General features: G+C 41.0%; 1 protein-coding gene across 3 annotated transcripts in view; it reads right to left on the bottom strand.

Annotated features, from left to right (window-relative positions):
• JARID2 (jumonji and AT-rich interaction domain containing 2) overlaps nt 1-27,757 on the bottom strand; it is a 210,940-nt gene that overhangs the window by 5,818 nt on the left and 177,365 nt on the right. For 2 of the 3 annotated variants that reach the window (XM_035549637.2, XM_050708616.1), the window contains exons 7-15: nt 20,592-21,609; nt 15,948-16,447; nt 11,007-11,099; nt 10,452-10,570; nt 10,235-10,305; nt 9,278-9,392; nt 6,850-6,955; nt 5,797-5,979; nt 512-642 (exon numbers count right to left, since the gene is read on the bottom strand). In XM_035549637.2, the coding sequence (XP_035405530.1) occupies nt 512-642; nt 5,797-5,979; nt 6,850-6,955; nt 9,278-9,392; nt 10,235-10,305; nt 10,452-10,570; nt 11,007-11,099; nt 15,948-16,447; nt 20,592-21,609 (2,336 nt within the window). The remainder of the gene's footprint in view (nt 1-511; nt 643-5,796; nt 5,980-6,849; nt 6,956-9,277; nt 9,393-10,234; nt 10,306-10,451; nt 10,571-11,006; nt 11,100-15,947; nt 16,448-20,591; nt 21,610-27,757) is intronic. The other variant, XM_035549638.2, reaches the window with a different exon arrangement.

The raw sequence follows: 27,757 nt of genomic DNA, 5'->3' as shown, positions 1-27,757 counted from the left end.
AAGCTGCTCACTTAATCAGTGGTTGAAGAAAAAAACATCTTTCCTTATACAAACGACATTACAACTGTAACGATCTTGATGCTAAAGACAAGGGTTCCTGCTGCGAAACCCACACTGCTGGCATGGATTGACAGCGGCTGCTGATGCCAAGAGGTTAAAAGCTAAGCGTCATCTAACCGCCTGGCACCAAGTAGCTCACGTAACACATCAGGAAGTCTTGACTCTCAGCATCAAGAACCAACGAAAGAAAAACCCAAGCCAACCTGTACTTCAGTTCTTTGATGGTGCCAGAAGTATGGAATTCTTAGAGTAAGACATCCTAACCACGGGCACCCTCACACCAGCCGAGGAAATTGCTTCTTCCACATGTGGCTGTCTTCAAACAGATTTGCTGGGCTTTCGCTTGGTTAAGTACGTGCAAGATACGTGTCTGAAATGGTTACTTACATTATCCACCTCGGGAGTCTGTCAATGAAAACAAAATAGGTACAGCAGGCCCCCAATTCGTTACCTGAGCTCTCCAAGAAGTGATGATATCGTACTCAGAGTCGGTCCATTTTCCTTTTTTGCTTCTGCTGTTGCAATCTGATAAAGCAACTTTTCCATTGAAAATGGTTTGGCTATACGTCGTCTCTTCATTTCCTGGAAAAGAAAGTTCCAAATTATTTTTTCAGCAAATTTGAAAGTAAAAAAAGTTACCTAGCATGAATTCAATGCAGCAAAAAGTAGCCTTCTAAAACAGCCTTTCTAAAAGCCTTTAGTATAAATTAACCAAAATACTTAGGTTCCTAACTTACATCCAGCACCAGACTTCACACTGAAATAAATGCTAATCATAAATTAGACCTTTCAGTGGAAAGTTAGGTATCTAAATGCTTTGTTGAATTGGGCCTCTTCTTCCTGTTGCGAGGACTACGAAAGAAGACTTTCTGCACGTGCTTTAGGTGAACCAATGCCACAGAAAGCTCTAACAACCAAACCAAATACGTGCTACCAGACAGTCACAATGACCTGCTTCCTCAGAGAATATCCTAGTGCCCATTATATCTAATGCTTTGTTTTCTTACTAAGTCAGTAAGTATCTGCAGCGCTTGATAGCATTTATACTAAGAAATCGGTCTGTATGTCCTAATACACGTCACTGTGAAATTTAATGCAGAGAATAAGATCTGCATGTACGGACAGAACGAAACAGAGTACTCCAGTGCCGCCACTTTTCAGGTACCCTTTTTTCAGAAAACAAAAAACACATTTCACCACTGGAAAAGCCAAGAATAGTAGAGATGTCAGGAAAACGAGAAAAATGAAAAAAGGATGCCTGGGTTTACATCAGTGTGCAGTTCACCAAAGTGGAGGAACCAACAGCACTTCTAAATCCCCTCCCTAAAAATGCATTTTTCCTGTGGAGGCCAAGAGAAGCAACCCGATCACTGAAGCTCAGTAATACACGATGCCTACTCTCAGCTATCCAGTCAGATCTGTTCTGACCTGCTGGAGGCTCACTGCTGTTGTTTCGTCTTATACCACAGACGTAACAGGTGGTTAGGAATAAAGACAACCACCAGCTGAACAGGCTGATGTCAGGGAAAGGAGGCAACGGGCAAAAGAGAGAGTTTCAATTCTGCTCCGTTTTGCCTCTGACTGGGCTCCTCTGCCTATGCTTTTAAAGATAATACCCTTTGCTGACCGAAGGTGTTCACAGGTAAGAAAAGCGTCCCTTACAAGTGTGTTCTCTGTACTAGAGCCAGCTGGGGGCTGGAACAGCTGCACTTTTGGGAGCTGCATGAGTTTTGTTGCCCATTGGATTTGGTTCATGTATTGTCCAAGGCTGCATAAGGACAGCCATGCGAAGTCCAAAGGCCACAGGAGGCTTGAGAAAAACTCCACAAGAGCGGACATATCGCCACGGTGCACAGCTGCTGGCTGGCAGCCCAGGGCCCGAAGCCAGAAATGTGTGCTGTGTGTAACACAACCCACTGGGGCTGTGCATTGATCTGAATTTCTGAATCCATGTGCAATCTTCTCTGACATACAGTACTGAAATACACAGATAAGTATTTTAAAACAAGACTTCTGTTTGGCTTTGACCTGCTGCCTAATCATTTCTCTAATGACATTTTTAATGCTATGAGAGACACTGAACATTCACATCATAATTATCATCTTCCTGCCACTTTGTAGCTGGTCTTACTCTCATATACTTCTCTTGCTCATCAATTTTCCAGGCTCTTATAGTTAACACAGAGGATAATTCAAATCTTTATTCATCAATCTCCACTGTACTTTTTCTAGTTCCACTATCTTTTTGCAATTAGGGATTCAGAATTGTGCAAGTATTCAAGTCATGGGCATACTAATACACCAATGTTTCTGCTCCCTTTTCTGTTCTGCCCCTGGAATTCCTAACATTCAATTTTTTAAAAAAGAAAAACCTCTCTGGAGCACTTTGCTGACAGTTCCACAGGAAACTGAAAACCTCCTTCCTCAGCAGCAGGAGCTCTTTTGGAGCCTATCACCATGTCTGTCAAATTAGGATTTTTCTTACTCCCATGTGAGTCATTTAAAATTTCTCAACATTGAATTTCATCTACTATTTTCTCATTCAGACCATTCAGCATCATGATCTCTCTCTGTTTTTCTGTGCACAAACTTTCCCCCTCAGGCCATGGCAGGTTAGTTTCTTTAAGAGCCCCAGCTGAGGAACTTCACCAGAAGTCCTTCAGAAATACTAGCACACTCTGACAACTGGATCTTTTTTGTCCATACATACTGCAAGAAGTTTCAAGGCCTGGAGGACACGATCTCTCTACAAAAGCCATGTTTGATTGCCCCCATTGTCGTTCTTTTATACATTTTTTTTTCTTCTTGCCTTTAGCAAGTTGTTCTTCAGAATCTCTTTTTGGCCTGCATTAGTCTGTGTTTGCATTCATCTTGCTAGAGTTTCAGGTGGGAAGGGAGTAGTTTTATTTGCATTTTCACCTTTTGGACATGAAGGGGATTTCTGTCTTATTTCAGATAGACTCCTTTCTTCTGGTGGTTAGCCATGCCAAGTTTAGTGGGGGGACAATGGCAGTTTCTCTCACAACCTTTAGTATGACACAGATGATGTCTGTGTTATCAAGTATCGTGAGGCAGGAAGAGCAGATGTGTAGAGTGAAACGGTCAGTGCTGAGGACCCAAACACCTAGAGGATGTGTGTGTGTAAAGCTGAAGACTTTACTTTCAAGAAGTCTAGCCTGGTCTGGAGGACATGAAGTGCATTTCTGGACTGCCTCTTCCCATTTAGCTTCATCTGAAAGCAACCCAGTCTGCTCAGGCTAAGACAGCTCCATGATAGGAACCAAGGAGTGATAATTGGATGGTGTCTTAAAAGCACATTCTTAACCCAAAGTAAAACTTTGGGACAATACACATAAAGCCTCTGCCAGCATCTTGGTTGGACAGTCAGGAACATGGTGCTAGTACTACGCTTTTCCTATTCTGGTCTGGAAGATCAGTGCACAGGGATTAAGTCAGTTGTGGCTGTACTAAACCCAACTGATTTGACTGTAAGCTCTTTCATGTAACAGCCATGCTGCTCCAACACAATGACTAGCTCCATCTTTCCTAGGTAATTCTTTCCTCTTGTTTTACTGTACCTGCTGAGTCCCTTCTTCCCACCGAATTTCTGGTAGGCCCCGTGCTACCAAAGCCCTCCTCTAAAACCAGATGTTCCAACTTCCAAGCCTCCAGACCAGCGTGCATATATTTAGTCCCATTTTCTGTTTTCCATAATGAATTTTACTGACTCTGCCCAGTGCCTTATTTGGAGTTTCCCCTTTGCCACTGAAGACACAAACTCTTCCATACCTGTAAGCCTTCTCCTTAGTCTAAAAATTCCCAAGGCATTTAGGATGCTTTTCCAAAGTCAGCAACCTGGTTTACAGCTCAGCTGAAACCTGTCTGTCCCTTTACGCAAGGCTTTATACAAACTCCCTTTATCCCAACATTTATCCCAAACTCCTTATGAACTGGAATCAATGCAACTTCAGATGCAGAATTTCATTTTTTGCATATATTAAAGAAGATTCGGTGGTCATTTAATACATGAAATAAAACAACATTGTTTAGTAATATAAAGAGTGTCACTATAAAAATCAAGTCACAGTATCACAGAGGGAAAGCGAAGTTAATATATCAAATAGCCAAAAACTGTCAATATTGCTGTCCAGAACTGAAAGACAGTAAGATACAGTTGTTTTTCAGAAAGTTCATTAACAGTCCAAAAGGGGAAACTTGCTCATTATACACAGAACTTCTCACAATCTTTGAAAAGCCCAATCCCAGTCAACCTTAGAAAATGGCAATGTGCCTTGATAAAGTGAAGGAAACAAGGAAGAATTTCCAAAAGTTAAGAGAGTTAAGAATATAGGAGAGTTTGAGGAAAGAAAAGGAGGAAAAGAAAGACAGGAAAAACAGTGTAGTAGGTGTTTCCAGAGTTATTTTATATAAACACATATCTGTGGTTCTTATAAAGTTTGTCAGAGTTTGTAACTTCAATTTCCAAGGCAGGTTATTATAGGTTAGGATACGCTGTATTTTCAGTCAGGTTATATTTACCCAGTGCAAAGTTTTTAAAAGTTAATCAAAAGAAACTGTTCTTCAGAATCTGAGGCACCAGGAAGAGCTTTTTAATTGCTGCATAGTGATTTTCTGTCTCTTACAAGAGTCGCATTTTCACAATATCAAACAAGTGTTCAGTAGAACAATAAATACAGCATATGGTGTTAATATAGTAGTGTACCTTCAGACACAAAAGGTCAGTTCAGTATTCTTATTCCTTACCTACACACATATACAATTCCCACCTTCCCCCAAAATAAATCTGTAATAAAATAACCTTTTATTTCAAACTAAGTTATTATACAGTTGGTATAACCAGACTGGAAGAATTCCATTAACCCTAAAGAACCAAAACCTAGGTGTGGACATATTACATTTAATTACTTACTAACCACTTGGTGTGAAGCTGTAAACGACAATTTACTATTGGCTTAGCTAGAAAACACTACCAAAATAGCATCTGTAACCCATAGTGTATTTGAGGAGGTCAGACACACAATTAGTCAAATATATTGTTTGTCTTAGAACAAAGAAATGTAGCCAAAATCAGGACTGGGCAATTCAGCTGTTTCTGCAGACAGTCTACCTCAGTTAGTTGTGTGAAAAGGGGATTGGAAGTTTTATTTACAGCTTAGTATAAGACGGGCTGGTCAGTGAACCTAAGAACTTTCAAGTTGATTAAAATGAAATTGCCCTGATCAACAGCTTTTCCTGAATGAAGGGGCAGAGAAAGACAAGCAATACAGCTGTGAGTGTTAACTGACTCTGCCTACCATAAAAGCTAACAACCACAGTTATTCAGATACTTGCACCTGAGATTCTAATGGTTCTAGAAAACATCGCCTAAAAAATGTAGTAAACATAATACAATATATTATCTGTAGCTCTGAAGGGTATTTTTGAAAAGCTTCCTTGCAAACTGGTCTGCAGGCATAATAATCTTCTGAATTTTTCAAATATACAGAAGTTTTTAGTTATCAATTATTAACTTAATTGCTTTTCTGAAAACACTGTATCATCATATGCCTTGCATATTTTTTTTTCTTTTTTTTTTTTTAATTTAATATTCCACAAAAATAAACATAGTTGTACTGGTCTCACAATACTATCAATCCTGGAATGTCTATTTTGCTCTTTTCTCTCGTTTTAGATGTCGGGGTGGTGAATCCATTTTAACTCCTTTTCTCAACTTACCTTGGCTGTTTTAAAACCCATACTTGTCCACTGGGTGGTAGCAAAGTGCACTGTTTCAGAAACACTATAGCCACAACACACTTTAGACACAAAGGATCCAGGAAAACAGACAACAAACTGCCCGCTCTGCTGTACAGTACGGTGCACCCTGATCCCCTCCTTACACAAGATTTCTGGGGAGATCTAGAAAGACATAAAAACAATAAAGAAATAAAGTCAGAACTTTTGTACAGTTTGATCCCCTCCCTTGCTGGGTACTGCCACTAGTTCTGGAGAAAAGCTACGCTCTGCTAACAACTCTGCTTCTACTTTCTCTCTTCCCTTTTGCACATGCTGAAACTTAGGTTTTTGGAGTGAGAATTACAGATGTTTCTCTTCTGAAACCAATAGTTGAAACTTTCACTTGCCAAAGAATCTCAAACACAAAGCCTCAGAAACATGTTATCTGTAATAATAATAATAATAATAAAAGTAACGTAAGCCATTTGTTTTTCCATCCAGATTATTCTAGACAGACGTGTCATTGGATCCATCTTGCCTTTACACTTTTGTTAGAGATGGTAACATGGACAGCCAAGGAATTTGTTGCGTTCTCCCAAATTTATTCTTAAATGCACTAAATGGAAATTGTTATCTATAAAATAAACAAGGGAGCCAAAAAAATTTTGAAATCCTTCAAAGTATTGGGCTTCTCATATCCATGACTGCATCATAAAACGTCAGTCATGGCAGATGAATTGATTACAAAACAGTCACTTTGTGAGTTCAAATACATCATGGACACCATTAAAAATGGACATTTACTGCACTGTCATGTTTATTTTTCTTTCAACATTTTAACATGTGAGCTATGCTAGAAAAATGCCACATGGGTGAATGCTGCAAGTATAAAGTGTCCATATTTTCACAACAGCATCACTGTAGTGTAAGGGGAAAAAAATAAAAAAAAATATTAAAAAAAAAAAAAGAAGAATAAATAGATTTCCAAACACCAGCCTTCTGATTAGCCTTGGATTCTCAAATGGGAATACCTCACTCCCAGTATTAACCTACCATTACATTACTTTCAAGCATTTCCAGCCCTGGAGTGCCATTGGCTTGCAGCAGGGTATGTACCACATCATCAAGTTTGTTCTCCTCCGCAGCAGGAATGCAATACCTGTTGTTTTGTCAGAGGAAAAGAGAGAGATTTACTATGGAGTAAATAATGGTCCACAGCTACATAGTACAAGGCAATTTAGACCAGGACATTGACTAAAAGGAAGAAATTAAACACGCATTCCCACACAGTTCTTTTTTTGCAAAACATTCAGGACTGATGGAAAGCTGTTTATTTAGATTCAGTCTGATGGTGTTCAGTAGATGCCAAAAGACATAAAATCACCAAAACAGAAATGTGAAAATTCATTGCTCTGTAGAATCAGAGTAGGAAAATCAGCAATAGCACCATGAACATTTTAATGGCACTGGAACCCTGTTCCAGTAATTATGAGCAGAAGTTCGCATCTCTTGAACACCAACATCATAGAATCATCACAGAATGGTTTGGGTTGGAAGGGACCTTAAAGACCACCCAGTGCCAACCCCCTGACATGGGCAGGGACACCTCCCACCAGACCAGTCTGCCCAAAGCCCCATCCAGCCTGGCCTTGAGCACTTCCAGGGAGGGGTCATCCACAACTACATCTATCTATCTATCTATACACACACACACACACACACACACACACACACACATACTGTTACCTGTATTACAAACCAGTATATTTATTCTATGTGCATGAACCAAAGTACCTTTTATTTAAAAACATTTTCTGTTCGTAACAACCAAGAAACCACGAATCACCTCTACTGTTAGTACACAAAGTAGTCTACCTTCTTTCATTTCTTACTGAACAAATCTCACATCTCTCCCCTCCCTTGCAACAAAAGAAAGACCTGAATAAGATTTAAAACTGCTGGGTACATGCCCCGAGCTGCACATCCTCCTCTCCTCTAGAAGCCAACAACCTAGCTGTCCTCTCTCTGTGCTCGCTGCTGGCAGCACTTTCTACACAGAAATGACAAATAGTAACAGGAGACTCAGGTGTTAGCTTCACACATCTGGAGAACTGCGACTTTGTGGGATGCAGGCATGTGATGTGGTGACAATTCACCACTAGTCAATGTCCTGCTCCTGCTTGCACCCTGCTGGTTGTACTTTATGTCCATTCAGGGGATACCTGTTCCCAAGATCTGGCACTTGGTGCCTGATCGCTGTGAAGTGAGCAACACAGCTTGGTGGGAAACTGCAAATCCTGGAATTGCCGAACTTGCCTTGAGTTGCTGCCGTGCTAGGGTTTATCTGCAACATTGCTTTACTTGGTTTTGTTATGCTCAGGCAAATAAAAAGCACCTCCAGATTTATCACGGCTCATCTCAGTTCACTTTAAAGAATGAGGCCTCAATCTGGAGTCCATGTGCCCCAGCACCAGTCACACACACAGCCGTTCTTCCAAACTTGGCAAATGATGGAAGAGAATCAATCTGGAAAGATTTTGGGGAAAAGGGGGGCAGTTCTCTTGTCATTTGTCCAGGTCTCACCACCAATTTATAAAGCATTCAGCTAGCCTTACAGACCATGTCTGTAACAGGATGTTTGCTTACAATGTGCACTAATATTAACTCCGTATGTGTCATATGATGAATCTGTAGGAGGCTGTACTTCCTATGATTTAACATCTCATTACTGTTCACTGTACTGATGATTACTTTTTCTCTGCTGATCTTCAGGCTGACAGCCAGAAGAGATGACAATCTCTGGTCATACAGCTAATTGTAGGTATATCACAGGATCTAATGAGCTGTTTGTCCAGGGGTACATAGACGTAAGTGTACTTACATTAAGTGTCTACAGAATATGAAATGTAGCTAGCAACTAACTGCTAATGCCCATATCCAGGTACTAGAATGATGTGTGTAAGCATTAAAAATGATTACCATATGATAATGAAAAATGTATGATAGAAAATATAAAGGATGTGGTAGATAGAGAGTTCAGGATATTTTGTGTAAGATAAGAAAGTGGTTCCTATATAGTCAGAGCATGGATTCAATCATTTTACAAGTGACAATATAAAGCTAGCTTGAACAAGCATCTCTCTGTCAGCCTAAAGGAAGCCCACCTTGACTAGCTGTCATGCTAGTTTCCATGTCATGACAACTCTCTATACATTGAACCCTACAACAAGCAGAAGCATATATAATCACTAAGTATCTCAGAGTAGACCATGGAAGATAAACTGAAACTTTTCTTCCAAGAAAGGCTTCTTTCCACCTGTTAGTTTATACGATGCTTTCTCATTAAATCATCTATCACAAGGACTAGACTTCTAGATGGCATTCATCCATGCAAAAGGTGTTACTCAAACTGCTGTCAACCCAAGCCCACAGAGGGCCAACTGTGGTGAACATGAAAAGAACAAAACACAGGAATACCTACCAAATGCAATCAGCACCAGTGTGTAAGTAGTCAATGTATGGAAGGTGATTTTGGTCTCGAGACCAGCATGAGGTAGAAAAGACCATGCCAATATTTAGCCAAGGAATCGTCACTCCTAAAACAGAGATTGAAAATGAGTTTTGAGTAACTGCCATTTCTAATTAAAATACAGTTTGAGGTCATCTTGGTAGAAAAATCTTCTACCTGTCAGCTGACCCTGAAGTTTTCAGTCTTCCTATCAGAGTGAATAATTAACGAAGAGTGATTTATTTAATAAATTCAGCATTTTCCACTACCAGATGTTTACAGTGCCCTTCAACATATTTGTTTTCCAAAAGCTGTAAAAAATGTTATTCTTCAGATTATTGACAAAAGCCCATATTTCAAGCTCAATGCCATTGATCAGAGGAGGTTGCTTCATGTTGTCAGGTGTACGTATACATGTGAACACGTATCTTCTTTCCCAGCTGCTGGGGTCCAGGCTCAACATCTGCACAGGTGACTGGATTTTGCTTTCAACTAATGTTTCTACTGGCAAATTTCAATGGCACAGATGCAGCTGGAGCTTGTAACACTTGTGACAATTCATTTAAAAAACCTGCATGCTGCTTTACCCAGCACTCATCTAGGTTTGCAAATAAGAAAGTTGCATGGCTCTGTCTTTCATCACCTTGACAAAAAAACAAGAACACCGATGTACTGGCAACAACAGAAAGTGATACTGCAAGCACAACTGGTTCCTCCCAGGTATATGGTCTCAACCGTTCATTAATTCTTAATCTGCACACCTGCTTTCAGTCCTACTGAACACCAACTGCTACATAAAACTGCCTCTCTACCCGGGCAGCCACCCAACAGAAGGACTGGAAAGAGTGAGAAGGCTTTGATGACTACACAACCACATTTAGAGGGAACTTAGGACTGCTGAAAACGTAGGAAAGAAAGAGCCTTGCTTACCAGGCACAGCACCAAGATGTCGCAGGATGGATCCTGTATTATTAGGAAGGACTGTGAGGTTCCACCCATGCCTGTTCAAGGGGCAACACAGAGGCAGATACATGTCAGTGCCACGTCCCCGTTACCAACGTCCCCAGCACTGCGCTGCCCTGCTGGCCTCGTGCCCCCACCTCTGCTCATATCAGTGGGGCAGCCAGCACTGACTCTGTGACCTTACCTTGAAAATGGTTCAGATTTCCCCACAGGAAAGCCACTCCCGTGGGTGTTGGTATCTACTTTTCCACAATGCACTGCTACATGGCAATCTTTCTGTTCCACTAACCGCCAATATTCTTGCTGTTGCGAAAGAAAATGGTGACAGATTTTCAGTTTGTTGAATAAGCTATCTCCCGTTACACTAAAATATAAACCCCAGAAATGACATCAGAAATGTAACTCAACATACAACACTTTCTAAAAATAAGAATATAAATAATTAAAAGTAACAGTGGATTGCAAAGACAGAATTTAGATCTCTTTGTTCCTGTGCTTCATCACAAAATGAATTAAAACATCTTTCTCTCCCCTCAGTTCATCAACACCTTTATTAAAAATGTTTAGGAAAAAAAATCAAAAGAAATCAGTACCACATATATCTAATACATTAATTTTCTTCCACACCAGATATCCCACACTGAACTGTGAATGGTAGTGCCTGAACACCAACTATGCCGAACCCGCAAGCTCAATCTCTCCCCTATAAAACATTTACCACCCCTTGTGTTGGTCTCACCTCTACTTCAGCTACTGTAGGCTCCTTTGTGAAGCACATGTTCATGATGTTTCTTGCTGTTCGGTAGAAGGTCGTTAAAGAAACAGACCTACCCTGTGGAAAAAGAAAATACAATGAAAAGTGAAAATAAAAAAAAGGTGCCTCCATCTCCCCTGGCTTCACTCTTCTCCTTACATGCTCAATCTCAAATCACAAAGAGAAGAATGTCTTCAGAACACACGTGGATCTAAACTCATTTCTTATTAGGGAAAATATCTCAAATGATAGAGAAATCTTATCACATGACATCGTATTTAATGTCAAAATGATATTGTCAAACCAATCCTTCAGAAGACCAACTGAACATTCAAAGAAAGCCATGTACACTGCTTCATCCAGCACAGCTCTGCATTTGAAAACTACAGGAGATTCAGATCCAAAGGACCATGTGGCTATGCTTTTACATACACAGAAGGAGATGAAAAAGACAGAAAATTCACAGAAATATTCAGCATCAAACCAGTATTGTATGAGATCAAGGGGGTCACAAAAAAATAAAGTTTACTGCAATTACAGTAATCACCTGCACACAAAAACTAGTTATGCCCCATTCAATAAAAGTATAATTTCAAGGAACCAGGACCATTTATTACAAGGCTGAGAAAAGTAAAATACAGTAAAATTGCCAAATGAGTGCACTCTTTCTTGGCCCTACTGCAGGACATAGCCTGTATAAGAGGAGGACCTGACTTGGTTTTCTGTTTGAGCTCTATCTAACTTTCTGGGTACCTGCTTTCACGTGCATCTATAATAGCAGTAGCTCTGGGAGCATCCTCTGAAGACACTGAAGGCAGGAGCACCAGAACCCACTTGCTCCTTTCAGCCAGACGTACCAGTACACCCGTACAGGGACAGACCTATCGCCTTCTCTGCTCCAGGGAAGAGGAGGAGAACTGGGAAGCCACAACCTGTGAGAGCTGGGGGGTGCCAAGCTCACGAACCCCACAGTAGCTGCTGTGGCCAAGCCTGTTTACAGGGATCACTGTAGGCAAAGACCAGCATCACTCTGCAAACACAAAGTTGAAAACATCTCCCGCACCTTACCAGATGTACTGCTCCTTCCTCTAAACCCCAACGTGTTCACCACTCATCCAACTGAGCAACCACAGGCTTAAACTCCACGTAAATTGATGTTTTATCTCTTGGACTGCTACCTTTTAGGTTTTCCAGTAATGAAACAGATCTGCCAAACCGCCTAAGCCTTTTCTCTTATTTATTTATGAACTATGCCCAAGAGTAAGCTGGGAACAACTGCACAGCACCCTTTCGCCCAGAGGCCAAGTCTATCGCTTTGCTGGGCTCCTATGGTTGTGACATCGTCACTTTTTTAATTGAACGCAATGCAATTAGCCGTAGCAAAAGTTTATGAAATGCCCACAGCCTGGGGCCCTCCAATTCCCATAAACTTCAGAGCTAGATGCTTTGCGATACAATAAGCAATTTCCTTCATCTTTTAATGCCATCATGAATCATTTACTGAAGCAGAGTCTTAAAACAAAAAGTCCCATAAAATGCAGGGCCCGCACCAACAGTTGTCAAACTTGAGCACATACTTCACTGTTCACAAGCTGACAAACACTCTGCAACAGCCTTCTCTCATCCTACAAAGAGAAGGAAGCATGAGGATCGATCTTCCAAGATTAGCTGTGTCTTTCTGTTTTTCAGATATGCAGCAAGCAAGAAAAGAAGGAAAACTCAACAGTTTGGCCCTTCAAAATTGCATTTACTCATTTTTTCCTCAATCAAGAATTTGGTATCTTTTTAGTCTCCTAGAAGTTGTAAAACAAATTTAATGATTGAGGTTTTCTATCATTTTATTTGTTTGCTTGTGTTTTTTTTTTTTTTAATCTGAGGGATCTCACAAAATTTTCTAATGGGTGTTCAGAAAATAATTTAAAAATGCTGTAGCGGAGCACCTTGACCAGAACGCAGAATTAAGTGCTGAAAAATAAAATAACCTTCTAAATGCCCTCAAAAAATGCTTGACCAGTTCAGCATCTGTCTTGGGAACTTCAAGCTACTAAGCACAGTCTCTTTTGCTGTGAGAGACAATATATACAGTATTTTCTCTCACAATATGACAGAGAAAGGATTAAGGGACAAGCTTTCCTTTTCCTTTTTTTTTTTTCTTTTTTTTTTTTCCCCATGGCCTCTGCATCAGCCTCAAGAACAAACTAGGAGCACCACCAGCAAGCCTGCCTGGTGTATGTCATTCCTGGCCATGGCATGGAAATGCAAGGAAAGGCACAGAGAAGGATCCTGCAAGGCTCCAAACGTTACAGATGTCAAAGCAACCACGGCATGACCTGGCTGAAGTGAGCTCAGCACGGAGTTTCTCGGCCACTTCCCTGGGAGCACTGGTAAAACTCACTTTGATGATTTCTTCTGCCTGTCCCCGCAACAGGCCTGCTTGTAAGCGTTCAGGTTGTGCTGTATGGAAACCAGTGCTCTGATTTTAGTCAGCTCCACTCCAGATTTTTAAAATATTTTCAGAGCTACCAATGGGGAAGAAGAAGTAAGTGAAAATCTTGCAACAGATAACTCTTTGATGGCTGCAGTCTACTTAATATACTTACAGACGACATTTTATTAAAGGCAGGCAGAAAAAGCCATACATTTAGGGGGTAAAGAAAGCAAGGGCAGCAGCCTGCAGCGTACACCTAAAAGCACAGCAGGCCTTACAGCCTGGCAAGGAGCAACACTGAAAGTAATTTGGGAGTACTGGCAGAAAATCAGCCAAACACAAAGGAGATTTACTCTAACCTTGACATGCGATATGGTGGTAACTGCTTCTGGAAGACTGGATGTCTCTTTCTAAAAATGCGTTCCAGCTCAAGCACATGCTGACTGCAAAAATTACTGTGCAAAATCCTAAATGTATGGTCTCTCTTTATGGTCTGAGGTATAGACTTTATGGTCTAAATTGGACTGCGTCCATATGATTATGATGTTCTCCTCCAGCCCTCGATCTATTGACCTGGACATTTATAGAAGGGTTTTTGTTTTTTTGTTTTGTTTTTAATTAGAATGAGAAATGTGCTTTAGAAAGGAACCATTATAATCCCACCATACACTGAAATTGTAACATGAGGACACGTTCTGATAAAAAAAAAAAATAGATTTTCTCAGAAACATGTTAATAGGAAGAGAACACTCCCCCATCCACACACAGACACAGAAGGACACCATCATTCAAGAAAAACAGAGAACGCAGGATTAAAAAGTTTGTTTCATAAAATTCTGTGAAGTACCCTCCACTTGAATCCAAAAGCCAGGCACCCTCTCAGCTTGGTCTTATTAGCCAGCCTAGTAACGAATGACTCTCACTGCAAGATTTCTTATTTTTATGCTTTCGGGCTTGCTCTAAGTGCCATAACCACTTGTCAGGCATTTGTCCTTGAGGTTTAATCCCTCAAGTGCTGTGGAAATCGAAGCTCCAGCACCTCTGCTCAGATCAGGCCTCCCGAGGGAGCTGCATGGCAGGAGTCTGGTCCAAGTGAGGAGACCACCAGCCTGCAGCCTCAGCGATGCTCCTCTCTGGTAATTCCTATGCCACGGAACAGAAATATTACTAAGGTTCGGTTACTGGGTTTTGCTGGACTCAGACAAGGTCTGATACTTCCAGTACCATCAGTGGTTCTTGGGCAGCAAAAGCAACTTGGGGGGAGCTCTCAGACTTTTTTTGGGGGGGGAAGGCTACCAACCATATCTTGCTTGCCTTTTTTTTTTTTTTTTTCCTTATTTTCTAAAAGCCTGATTGGGATACTTCACTTAATAAATTACAGTCTAGCTTTTTGAGCTACTTTTTTATCTTCTAAACCTCAACTTGCGACTTTCACTGGAAAAGTACAGGCATTCCCCCCTGCTACGCTGGAGGTTGTTCATACAGCAGTCAGGGTAAGTTGTATCAGATTTTTCATTTCACATCATTAAGCACAGTATATTAACCACCGAAATGCCACTTCACTATTCACAAACACCGCTGTCATTAGATATGCTTCTGTCCAATAGGCAGATGGCAAAGAGATTGCTTTTCAGAAGTGGGACTGAGGATGGAGTCCCTGAATAAAAGAAATTCTGGCTGACAATCGTAATAGGCTGCAAAGAAACCCAAAGAAAGCTTATAAAGCCCAAGTCATGAGCTCACGCAGTCTCTAAATAGCTTAGCAATAAGCCACTTTGGGCTATCTGGCTTCATTTCCCAGTGATGGAAGTGAGATTGGAAAGGGAAGAACGGCGTATTCCTTTCCTGGGCACGGACACTGAATTCTATATTTCTCTCGGAGCTTGGCTTAACAGTTCAGCACAACTCAGAACTGCACTGCGAGCTGCAGTGCCAAGTCCTGCTCAAGGGCAGGAGACTGCCAAATAAAATACAGTGAGAGAGTCAGCATTCTTTTGTAAATGATGTACTTGATATGTGGAGGACTAAGCGTTCATGTGACTGTTAGTGCTGAGCAAAATTTGGCATCTCAGATGAAAATATTGTTTGCATTTCAATTTGCCCTTTCTAAATGTAGTCTATTTCCAGTGATGCTAGCTTTGATGTGAAGTGCTGCTACTACAACAAGAGACTCGCAAGAAGGGGTGAGAAAGCAGAACATTGCTTTAAATGTCACTAGAAAATGAAAGTAAAAATTGTGTCTGCAAGGATAATTGGACAGAGCTATTCAAGGAACCTCTCAAAAGGAGGCAGAGGGGGGTAGCCTGGCGCAGTACGTCTCCTTACGACAATAAGGCATTCCAGTTTTTCAGGCACGCCGTGTGAGCCAGGCAGATGAGGCTAAAGCCAGCAGACCGCCCGGATATAACAGCCCACCAGCTCCCCCCAAAACTGGGTGCAACCTGGACCACAGCAGCGGCAGTTCTGCGCAAGGAAACCAGCAGAGCCCGCCTCGTTACCTTGTATATACACTTGTGTAAGTCGCTAAGAACTCCCTCCTCCTCCTCCTCGTCCTCCTTCGTGGTCTCCTTTTCCTGAGCGAAGAGCCGCCGCCTGCCCGTCTTCAGTGGGACATCGACCTCTTTTAACTTGTTGCGGAAGCCATTTTTGTGAACCACGCCGTTGATGAGTCCGTTTTTGGGCTCAAACCGGGGCAAGGAATGGAACTTGTAGGCATTCTCCGAATGTCCCTCCAAAGGTCCTTTCCTCTTCTCCAAGATTTCCTTTTCCAGCAAGACCTCCTTCTCCAGTTTCTTGTGCTCCTCGGGGGAGAGGGAGTCATAGGAGAGCAAGTACTGGCAGTAGGCTTCCTGCAGCTTGGCCAGCCTGTCCTGTGCAGTTTTGGGAATGCGCAGCATGTCTGCCAGTTTGTTCCATTTCTTGAGGTCAGTCACTTGCTGCATCCCCCCCATCTCGTTGATCAGCTGGACGAAGCAGGCCAGGTCGAGCTCGCAGCCTCCTGGGGTCCACGTGTGCCAAGCAGCAGAGGGGGGAAAGGGAAACACAGGAACTGGTTAGGAAACCTGTGGATGGCACACGGCAAGCGCTCCCGCTAGCTGGGAACATACGGGACGCGCCACTTGTACAGCCCTGGGTACCTGGGCAGCGCAGCAGGACTGTCCCCACCCTGCACGCCTCCCAGGACAGGCGCACGCTGCTGTTTTGCTAACTTAATTTGTTCAGAGAATTATCGTACTTTGCTATTTGCAATGGCACTCCCTATGGCTAAATTTGCTCTTCTCGAGTTTCACGCCCATCTCTTCTCAGGGCATCCCCAGCTATCTCCTGACACGTCTTTCCCCTGTATCACCCAGCAGTAGGGGAGACAAGAGTTGTCCAACCCTTAAAAACCCCCACACTCCCACCCTCCCCTCATCTGTCACCAGTCCCACATCTGTTTTATTCAGGAAAGAAGCAAAACAAGTGTCAAGAAAGGTGCTGGCAATCAAATAGACAAGTATTTATCCTTTCTGGAGGTGAAATATCCATTATCTCATGTCCGAACAACACTTTGAATATAATAAGTATTTAAAAGGAGCACAATAACATCATTAATTTCACTACAGGTAGAAAAAAAATAATTTAAAGATGGGGGAAGGGGGAGGAGGTGCCTTAAAAGAAAGCTGGCAACTGCTACTACATAAAAAGTTCCAGATGCATTCTCCCACTTTGAGGCCATCCATATTTTATACTCCATTACGGTTTTGTATGTTTTAAGATGACTAGCACATTTCACACTCCAGTCAAAAAATAAAAACCGAAGATTATACAAACTTCAGCATAAAAAGCAGCCAAAAGGATGATGAACAATAAAAGAAGCATCATAAATACTCTCAAAGCACAGAAATAAATCATCAGCAGAAAGAGTTAAGAAACTGGCCAAAGACCACCTACAATTCAACAGGGCACTGCTAAAGGAAAAAAGAATTAATACAAAACTGGTGTCAACATTGCTGCCACATTGTCTCTCCGTCTCTTTCTTTTTCTGTGATGAAAGTAGAAAATCATTACACCATTGCAGTTAGCACTTAGAAAGAAATGCTATTATAAAACAAGAAAGTGCAAGAAGCAGCATTATTGTAAATATTTACTGTTGGATGCACAGCTACAGCATCTGGTAAGGCCCAGCTTTATTGTCTTGCTTGCTTGTGCAAGCAGTATTACCTCCTTAAAGCTACGCCATGCTGTACCTCAGACACTTCATTGCTGATCCCAGTTTTCAGTCTCCTTCATTATCCCTCCCATACACTCTTCTTCCCTCTGTTTTCCCCTCTTCCCACTGCTTGTGCCAATCCACCATTTCCAGATGACACTGACAGCAGAGCGGGAGGCTGCCTGCTAATGGTGTCAGCATAGCCCTGGTCAAAGGTGTGGAAAGGGGGGGGGGAAGGTTTTTGGTTGTGGCCAAAATCACAAGAAAGACCTTGAGAAGTATACGACAAGGCTGTAGGCAGCGCCACAGCATAGCAGGTTTACCTTTTTTTTTTTCTTTTTTTTTTCTAATAGGCTAAACGTTTTAAGTCTTTGAGCAAAGAAAAGGTCATCACCATTGGAAAAAAAATTTGAAAGGTTTTCCTTCTTTCCTCCTTAATTTTCCCCATATAATAATACTCAAGCTGGCCTCTATTACAGAAAGCACTTTTTTGGTCTAGTGTTACAAATGCACAGTTCACAAATAACTGAAAGTATAATTTAAGATGGCTTTTTATCCAATTGATGCAGCCCTCTATATGAAGTTGAGTAACACACTCCTAACTTTGAAAGAAGCATGGTTCCGGTTTGATATTATACATGTTCTGCTGTGCAACAAATTGCGCACACCCAGTTTAAAGTCCTAGTTTCAACACAATATTTATGACTTATTTAAGAAATGCAATATTCTCCAGTATAATGGAATGATAGCTCATAATCACTCTGCAATATAAGACCGTAAGTATCACATCATTCAATCAGAGTCCCATATATCTGGCAGATGCTCCATAGGGCCAGCCACAACTATGGTTTACAAAATGGTCTCAATTATAATTCCATTTCACACAGTCATAACTTTTGGAAGCATTTATATCTCATGCTGATGTTTTCCAGAACTGGACTAAGCATGTTGCTTAAACTTTCCCTGAAAGGCTAAAGAAAAAAAAAAGTTTTAACCCCATTTCTAAAGTGCCGATAGTAAAATGGCTTAAATATGAGACCTGGCACATGTGCAGAAACGGCGTTGTCTTTTTTTTTTTTTTTTTTAATTGTCTTAGTTTCAGTACGTTAGGAATATTTTTAAATTGCCTATTGAGCAAGCTCATTAAAAAAAAAATCTTAAATCTTCAGGTATGCGTTTAATACCAAACCTTGGCACTACACAAGTTATTGGCAAAACTCCCACTTACTTCAATGGAAATGTGATTCGGCCCTGAAAGAGGGAATCTGTATGTACGTCTACTTAAATAAGTGTGCATTTATCATCACAGATCATTTTACATCTTTCCTGCCGGAGCCAACAGATTTCTAATCTTTGTACAGTGATGATCTCTAGCTTCTTTTCTCCATTTTGTTTTTAATTTTAAACACAAGATAGGTAGGAAATTAACTGCAAAAAGGATACATAGGATGCAAATTTTATAAGAGATCACTGTTCGCTCCAGTTATATAGCACCCAGCAGAATAGAATCCTTGCCTATTAATTAGGCTCTTAGGTGCTTAAATAATACAAATAATTAACAGTAATGCCATCTTAATGCCGAGTTAAGGTATTTCATTAAAAAGTTAACATTGTTCCAGGAACGTTAATCGAGCTGTCTTGCACATTTTCTTCTCTCTCTTGCCAATGTAAATTTAATTCATTATTCTTCTCTATTAGCATACAACCATTGCATACATTAGGCATACAAAATGTTCACTTATTGCTGCTTGAGTGATTTTAATTTTCAGATTTCCTTGAATGTTTTTGCATGGTTGTTGCAACAAAGCGCTAACCCTCACCCCTTCTCCTCAAATTCTGTCATTCTCTGTCGAGCCCTTCATTGGTTCACTGTAAACTCTGCAATCTCTTTGTGTGCTTTTATGCATTTCCACTCACTTACCACGTGTGACATAAAACGAACTTCTAAAACTTTTAAAACGGGGAGAAAAAGCATTGTGAACAGTTTAAACAAAAAAGCGTGTCCTTTAATCCAACTAGCATTGATAGCTGCCTCTGATGGGATAATGCCTCAAAGGCAAAATTCTAGCCTCAAGTTGCAACATGCAGATCCTGTGTGATTTGACTCAAAACACTTCAGAAACAAAGGAGAGGGTTAACACAAATTAAAAACAAAAGTTTGTTACTATGTCATGGCTGCAAAGGCAGTTGAGATGGAGGTGGCTTGTTCAATAGTTCATTTGTATGCTGCTGTTGTCATGTTTTTATAAACTATTGTCACATTTTTGTCACATGTCATATTTGACAGCAGACCATAAACCAAGAATTCTGTTAAATAAGTGATTCTCACTCAGGCATTAGCCCTGGCAGACACCTGCTGAGAGAAATAATGAAACCTCCATTTTGCAATCAACCACATTTTACTGCCTATTCTTGACACTTAATGGTTGTTAAATGTCAGCAGGTCACTGCAAATTTGTGATTTTAAGTGCCTGAGTACCCAAATAGAAGTCAGTTTCAAGGTGTTTTTCCCCTTGGTGAAATGCTTTTAAAGGAAGGAGGAAAAATATTTGTATTCTTGCTTGGCAGCATCGTAACCTGTTTGGAAAACACCTTTGGTATGGTCCAAGAACATTCCGAGGCAACATTTAAACCAAGACTACCAATATCCATAGCTATACTACTTAATAAAATAAAAAGTAGGGAAAGCAGGAGATCCTTAAATCTGAAGACCAGGATGCTGTATAGCATATTTCCCTGGGTGAAATAAAGAGCTAGCAGGAGGAAGGTGGCCTCCTGGCGAAGCTCTCCCACAACCTACCTGCATCGTATCTGACCAAAGGGAGAGATCCGACGCTCTGTAGTGTTAATTGAACAGGGGTTCAGTTAAGCATAAAGGCAAATGGAGCATAAAGTTGCATATGGACTCTAACAAGCAGCGGCAAAAGGCCAAGGAAACCACAGCCCTTACCTATGAGTGGGAGTTCGTCCATGGTAATGCCCTGAGATTTGAGGTGCTTCTTGATACAGGCCAGCCGCTGCACGTTGGGTCCCCAGCGCCTGCCTAGCTTGTGTATGTGCTGAATCTGTGTCACAAACCGCATTTCATCATTTAGCTTGCACTCAGGTCTCCAGTCTGGAGGAGGAATCACCCTGCACATCCCATACTTCTCTACCTGAGCTCGGACTGACTCAATGTATATCAGTGGGTCATGAAATTCCTTGGTGGAGGGCCTAAGGATGGGAATCTCCCCCAGCATCCCCCACCCAGACTTACTACTGCCCTTTTCGTGCTTTCCCATTGAGTCTTGTGGCTTGTGCAAGGACTCCGCTTGAGAGGTAGAACGATTTTCACAGGAGGCATTTTCAGTTTTGCCATGTGCTTGTTTCCCTGGCGTACTCTTTCCAGCAGTGGCTCTTTTCGGCCTATTTCTTTCCAAATTCTTCTCTGGCACTTCCTTTTTAAGGTGTCCATTCAGCAAAGGCTTTTCTACAGCTGCCTTTTTGCTTGCAGCTTCTGCCAAGTTGATGGCCCCTTTCATCCTCTTGGTGGGCGACTGTATTTTGTCTATGTGATTCGTCTCTTCCAGCCTCCTCTTTGAATTGCGCAGCCCCTCCCTTAACTGTCTCCCCACCTCCTTAGTGCATGTCTTTTGGTTCAACTTGCCATTGACTTTTACACCATTAACAGCGGTATTGTTAGACTTGGATGCTCCAAGGGATAGCACCTGTTTGCGGGTTTTTGCATTGCTACTTTCTAGTTTCCCTGAGATTGTATGGTTGACAGGTGAACTGGGTTTGTGGTGATTTAGTTTGGTTTCCTTGACCAGTTCTTTCTTGGCTTTGGTGTATGTGACAGTTCCCTTTGTCACTGTTGCAGTGTACTTCACAGTTTTGGACGGTGAAGGTCTGACTTCTCTCATCTTTTTGGCACTGGCTGCATTTGCACTCGGAGATGACATTCGAGTGATTCCATTGACTTTAGAAACCTACAAAGCCAGCAGTGTCGCCAGGGGAGCAGAAGGAAGGAAACAGAAAACAGAACAGTAAATTAATAATGTTACCACTCTGCCACAGCTTCCCATTTGCTGGACGACCATATTCTGCAGTCCTGACTCCTGGCCCTTTTGTACAATGTTCATACAATGTTTTTCACCCAGACAAGAGGAGAGACAGGGCATTTAGAATAAAAAAATAGAAATATATATATATTATTTTTTTCTTTTTTAAAATGAACCAAAAGTCCCCAGAAAGCCAATCTGGCTTTCAGAAGGTACGAAGCCTCCGGCATTAAGAAGGGTTACGTCACTTGCATTACCCTCTTCCTTGTCTACCAAAAAGCATGTTACAGTATCACAAAACACTTGTAGTCTGATCTACAAACTAATATTTTTATTATCTCCTTTTCCATCCCTCAGACACATTCCCTCTCCCACCCAACTTCCCTTAAGTGCACACACAATTTACTACTTAGCAGACAAACTAACCAGTGTATACCACCTACTCTAACCGGAATGGGCACATTTTGCAAACACTACACACTTGGATTCAAACAAACCTCCTCTCTATACATATAAAAATAAATATGGAATACATTATGCACCCAACAGAACAGGACAGCCATGAGGGATCCAGTCTGTCATACATATTAAATCTTGGGAGGCATCTTTTTGCTGAGATTAATAACATGAAATACAAATTTTTAAGAAGATTTTGTTGTTTTGTTTTTGTGTTTGTTTTGTCTTGGTTGTTGGTTAGTTACTGGTTGTTTTTTTTTTTTTTGTTTTGTTTTGTTTTTAAGTTTGATATCTGGGCAGTTTTACTGACACACATTTTGTTATTGATCACTAATGTGTCATTGCAATTTACAAGTGCTGGACTCCACTGCTTTCTATTAGGCACTTAAACCCAATTATGAAACTAAAATTAGTATTTTAATTATAAGACATGTTAAGCCCTGAGAGCAACCCTCACAGAAAGAACCTCTCAGCTTCAAAGGGAATTGTGACAGCTCAGCACCGTCAAAGCAAGCACCATTACTAAGAAAATGAAGTTCAAGTTTAAGCCTCTAGCAAGTTTCAGCACTTAAACAAGTTTAAAGTTTTTTCTCACCTCCCTAAACTACCATGAGTTCAGAAAAATACATCCAAAAATCACAAACATTGATAAACGTGCTCAAAGTGAAAGCACACATTACAACCACCCTTTATGAGCACTCAGGTGAGTACCACCATTTCTGCAGAGTTACTATACTTTCCTGTGGGATTTCACAATACTTGTCAAATCAGCTTCAAATAAAGAATGCAAAAATTGCAATCACTTATAAAGTAGGGATAAATTGTTATAAAACAGGGATAAAATGGAGACTGAGAAGATTGTGCTACGGTCTCACATTAGTGACTCATGGAAGAGGAACTGCAACCTGGGATTCTGCATACCCAAACATTGCTGTATATACATACATTTACTAGGTGTAATTTCTCCTTTGCACTCCAGAAGCTGGAGCTGTAATAATACCCTTTTAAAACCCATCCATATTCTTGTCCTTCACATGCTTTCCAAGATAGAAAAACTTCAGGAAAATCCAGTTAACTGATTACAAGAGTTTTTACCCTCAGCTTTCCAAAAGATGTCTATTACCTGGAAAGCAAGCGCTTGCTAACAGAAATGCATTTACCAGTTTCCCTTGAAATTTAGGCAGTACTCTGCATTTGAAATGGAGGCCTGGGTTTGACTTTTACAGAGCCCTTTGACGCTGCAGAACAAACGGAGTAGAGATGTGCTGAGACATTGCCTCCTGCCTGCAGCTGTCAGAAGAAGTGTTGAACTCCTCTGGCTTTATAGCGGGAAACATTGATCACAGGGTTGGTCTAGACTAATAGAGAAGAATTGATTGAGGATTGGAAGGGGAAGGTAATCTGGATGACAGTGATTACGAAATGAGTTTTCAATTCTAAGATGTGACAATAGCAGAGAAAGGAAAAAAGACTTAGAAAAATAAAAAAACATGGAAAAAAAAACCCAAACAATTGCCACTCAAAAAAGAAAATGCACAAAGCATAGACCATTATGCACAAAGCATAGATTGTTTTGCCTGGTCACAAAGTTCTCGACCAAACAGAAAGCTAGAAAAAAATATCACAGTAAAAATGGAAACAGAGTGACTAAGGGCAACTATAGAGGAACAGCAAAAGCATGTATGGATAAAATCAGAAATGCCTAGGTGCTAAAGCAATTTCAGTTAGCAAGGGGCACAAAATGAAACACAAGATTTTACAAATACCTCAATAATACAAAGACAACAAAAGGCAGTAGATCCACTACTACACAAGCAGTAGTATAGATCAACCACTACACAGGGAAGGAAAGCAAATGCAACAGTTTAGCTAATGCGTGCTTCTTGTGCGTTAGCCCTCACCGAAAGTACCACTGTGACTTAATACTTACCAGATATGTTAAAAATAAAACAAAATAAAAGATTGATTTCAACAAAAGAGCTAGGAAGGCAACTACAACAAGCTAAAGTGTACATAGTTAACTTAGGGCATGTGTCCTGGAGAGAAATGGAGGAGGGCAGGTAGAGTCTGCCAACTTCAACCCCTAAAACGATTCTGGAACCAATCATCAAACAGTTAATTTGTAAACACACAAAACTTACTAAGATAATGGTAGAAACAAACACAAAAAAACACACACAACATACACACTCCACCTCACGGTTTAGCACTTTGAGCTAATTTAACCTTTTTCTGACAGACATCTGGCTGAGCAGGTCACGGGGCACCTTCGCTTCAGTAGGGCTCCTGTCACCGTCCCAACAAACAGGCTCTGGAGGCACATCCCAAATGTAATTACTGTGAACCGGCTTCACAGCAGATTGAAGAAAGTCATCCTCAAGAAAAGGTATTGTTGCCAAAGTTCACTGTCATCCTGGGAGGACATTTCAGGTGATTTTTGTCAGGGGCCTGTCTTGGCCTCAGTTTTGCAAAGTACTCCCATTAGCAACTTGGATGATCATAAAATTCACCCGTGACGCACACCTGGAAGGGGCTGTAAGCACTCTACTGACTAGCTCAAAATCAAAGGCAGTCTTGAAGAATTTATGTCAGAACATTTCTACAGTAAGAGGAAGTGCTATTTTGGAAGGAGAAATTGAATACATGTGGGGGAAGAATAATATCTGGGGAACACAGTGAGCTGCAAAATGCAATGGTGGTAAAAGCATGCCGATCTCTCAGACCTATTAATGAAAACATCGAAAGCAAGAAGCACAGTATTTCCTGCACAGGGCCGGGCCCAAGATTGGGCCCAGGATTTACTAATGTAAATTTAGACAGTCTAGAAGAGCATAAAACATTCAGGTATTTAGAAGATATGTTCTTTACTGAAAAGCCAGTAGAGCTGGGCTTATTTAGTCTGAAAGAGATGACTAGGGGAGAACTTTGTAATGGTCTTCTGATGCAAATGCAGATCCTCTGAGAAGAGACAGTAAATACTATTTTCCATGTATGAAAAGAAGGGTGAAAAAAAATGTCTACAAAGATGATATGAGTTGCAACCTGGAATACCTTATAATTAGCTGAAAAGAAAGATGCTGGAAGAAGCTGTTGATGGATATTGTGGAATCTCCTCTACTGGAGGTTTTCAAGAAGATTTCAAGAAGGCCATGGCTATATTACAGTGCTGTTAGGTATGTCATGACAACATCTCAGAGGGAGCTGCCAGGCTGTATGGAGGTGCTTTGTCCAATAACTTTTCTGAAGAAGTTCTTACGAGAAATCTGAAGGGCCATCCAGGGCCAACTCCTTCAGTGAGGTAACGCTGACACAGGGCCTGAGTACAGAGCAGTCACGGAGAAAGTGCTTATGGAGTTAAGGTGAGATCCTCAAAACTCATCCTCTCTGAAGGAAAACACACCGTCAGCTTTAAGCTGGAACTAAAACTGCCAAGATATGAAACTCCGGAAAACCGAATTTATTAAGAAAACAGCAACTTATCACAACTGTTTAGAGTTGTCAGAATACCTCCACAGAATGAAAGCTTAGATCTCTCAGGGCCAAATCTTGCACTGAATAGGTACATAAGCTTCAGCTATCTAACCTCCTATGCTATATTACAAGCACACTATTTTGAGTTTTAATTCAAACCTAATGAAGTTATTCGAATAACAAACCAGTCCTGAAGCAGAGGAACACTTGTCTTTGAGAGTACCATAATTAATAGAATTGTTTCTGTCTGGTTGCTAACTAAGGAGACCCTGTAAGAAAGAAACAGTGCTGGAAAGTTCCTCAGATCCATCACCTTTCCAGAGCAGACATAACTCAGTGGTTTTCAAATGCTTCTCCCTCGCCCCTCCCCACATGTCCACAGGTATCTCGAGTGCTTTGAGAGAGGATAACGCAAGGTTTAAGACAGAGCAGTACTCCATAGACCAGAACAGACCACGCTTCAAACAGGAATAGGCTGCAACAAACATCCTCCAGCTGGAAACAAATGGAACAAGCAACGTGGCCATAGCCCACCATCAAAGCAACAGGTGGGTTCAGGATTTCACATTGACAAATGCGAAATTCTGGCTGGTCAATAAACACCTACATGTTCCTGGTCTGTACTTGTCTCTGAGGACCCATCAGACGATTGGAACCAAAAGAAACAAGAAATTGTGGTAGCCATTTTCTTACCTTTCTACTGTTGATATGTCTCCCCCCAAACCAAACATACACACACAGAGTCAGCCTAAAAAATTGGCCACACTGCCAGGTGCGCAGGTTCACCAAATGGGGGTCTATGCCACAGCTCCATCCCGAGGCAGTGCTTACACTGAGCACATAAGAAAGAAGTCAATTTAATTCAAATAGTAACAAAGTGATTGACATTAGCCTTAAATGACTGAAAGCCTTGAGCTAAAAGTGAAACTAGGGATATGAATATGAATCTTATTTTTGCTTTTCAGCTATCTGCTCAGTTTTGCTGATATATTTTTGTCTTCAGACCACTCTTTTGACCACTATCTTCTCCACTTTACTGAACACTTGCCTTGCAAGATGGTATGATAAATTTTAAATTTTGTTGGAATTTTAAAAGCAAATGGGACCAGCACATTGTCTTGCAGAAATTTGTTTGTTGGATTTGAACTGGTCTACATACACATCTCTGCACAGCACCTAGGATCCATCCTCCAGACACACGCACACACACACAAACACACACACAAAATAAAGCCAACAAACATTTTGTTAGATAACAGTTAGCCACAGTAATAACAGCAATATTAGCGATACCAACAACAGGTTTGGTCCCAAAATATTTAAGTTACACAACTCATCTTGAATGCATTCATAAAAATACTTCTGTGTTGATATATGAGTTTTGCAGATCTAAATTACCATATCAGGCCAAGAGAGGGCCCCATTGAACTACATTTCCTTTGCCCACAACCCCTTTGAAGAAGAGGATTTGGGAAGATAGCAAGGGAAGAAGAAAGAGAGAGGAAACGTGACAAGTGCAAATGCACACCAGAAAAAGAAAGAAGGAAAAAGAAAATCTCATGTAATTTCTAGTGTTATGCTTTTGTTTTCTCTAAGACTGAACAATACAAAACCACACATATAAGTAAGCCAGGTAAATGTACATGAACAAGAAGCAAAAACATACTGGAAGGAGAGGATGAACATGCAGCTGGCACCTGGGGAAGACAACTCTCCTTTTGGAAAATACTGAAGAAGTTAACAGACTCCCAACAAAAGCAGAATTTTACCGATGTCTCAACTCTTACACCTAAGGTTTTGCAGAAAGCTAAGCCACCTTGTCAGGCATGATGCATAGTCCACCTTTAATTAGTTACAGCCACATTCTCATTAAAATTGGTTAGAAAGGACTTTTGTCACTGAGGGGCACGGAAGAAAAATAATACGTTTAACCTTTCCCTTTTAAAATAAAAATCATCATCTCAACTTAGAGCCCCCTTATTTTCTGAAGCTTGAGGTGTCCATGTAGTGTTGCCATTGGTTATACTGAGTTGCATTCGTTTTTCTCTCCATTTTTTCACAGCACAATGAAAAAAAAAAAACCAAAAAACTACTATTCTATGATACAAAACCCACTTGGACCATGGACAGAATTTTTCTACAGCTGTCT

Source organism: Cygnus atratus, chromosome 2 (genome assembly GCF_013377495.2).
Source record: "Cygnus atratus isolate AKBS03 ecotype Queensland, Australia chromosome 2, CAtr_DNAZoo_HiC_assembly, whole genome shotgun sequence".
In the NCBI taxonomy this organism is placed as follows: Eukaryota; Metazoa; Chordata; class Aves; order Anseriformes; family Anatidae; genus Cygnus; species Cygnus atratus.
This window is presented reverse-complemented; position numbering and strand designations above follow the sequence as displayed.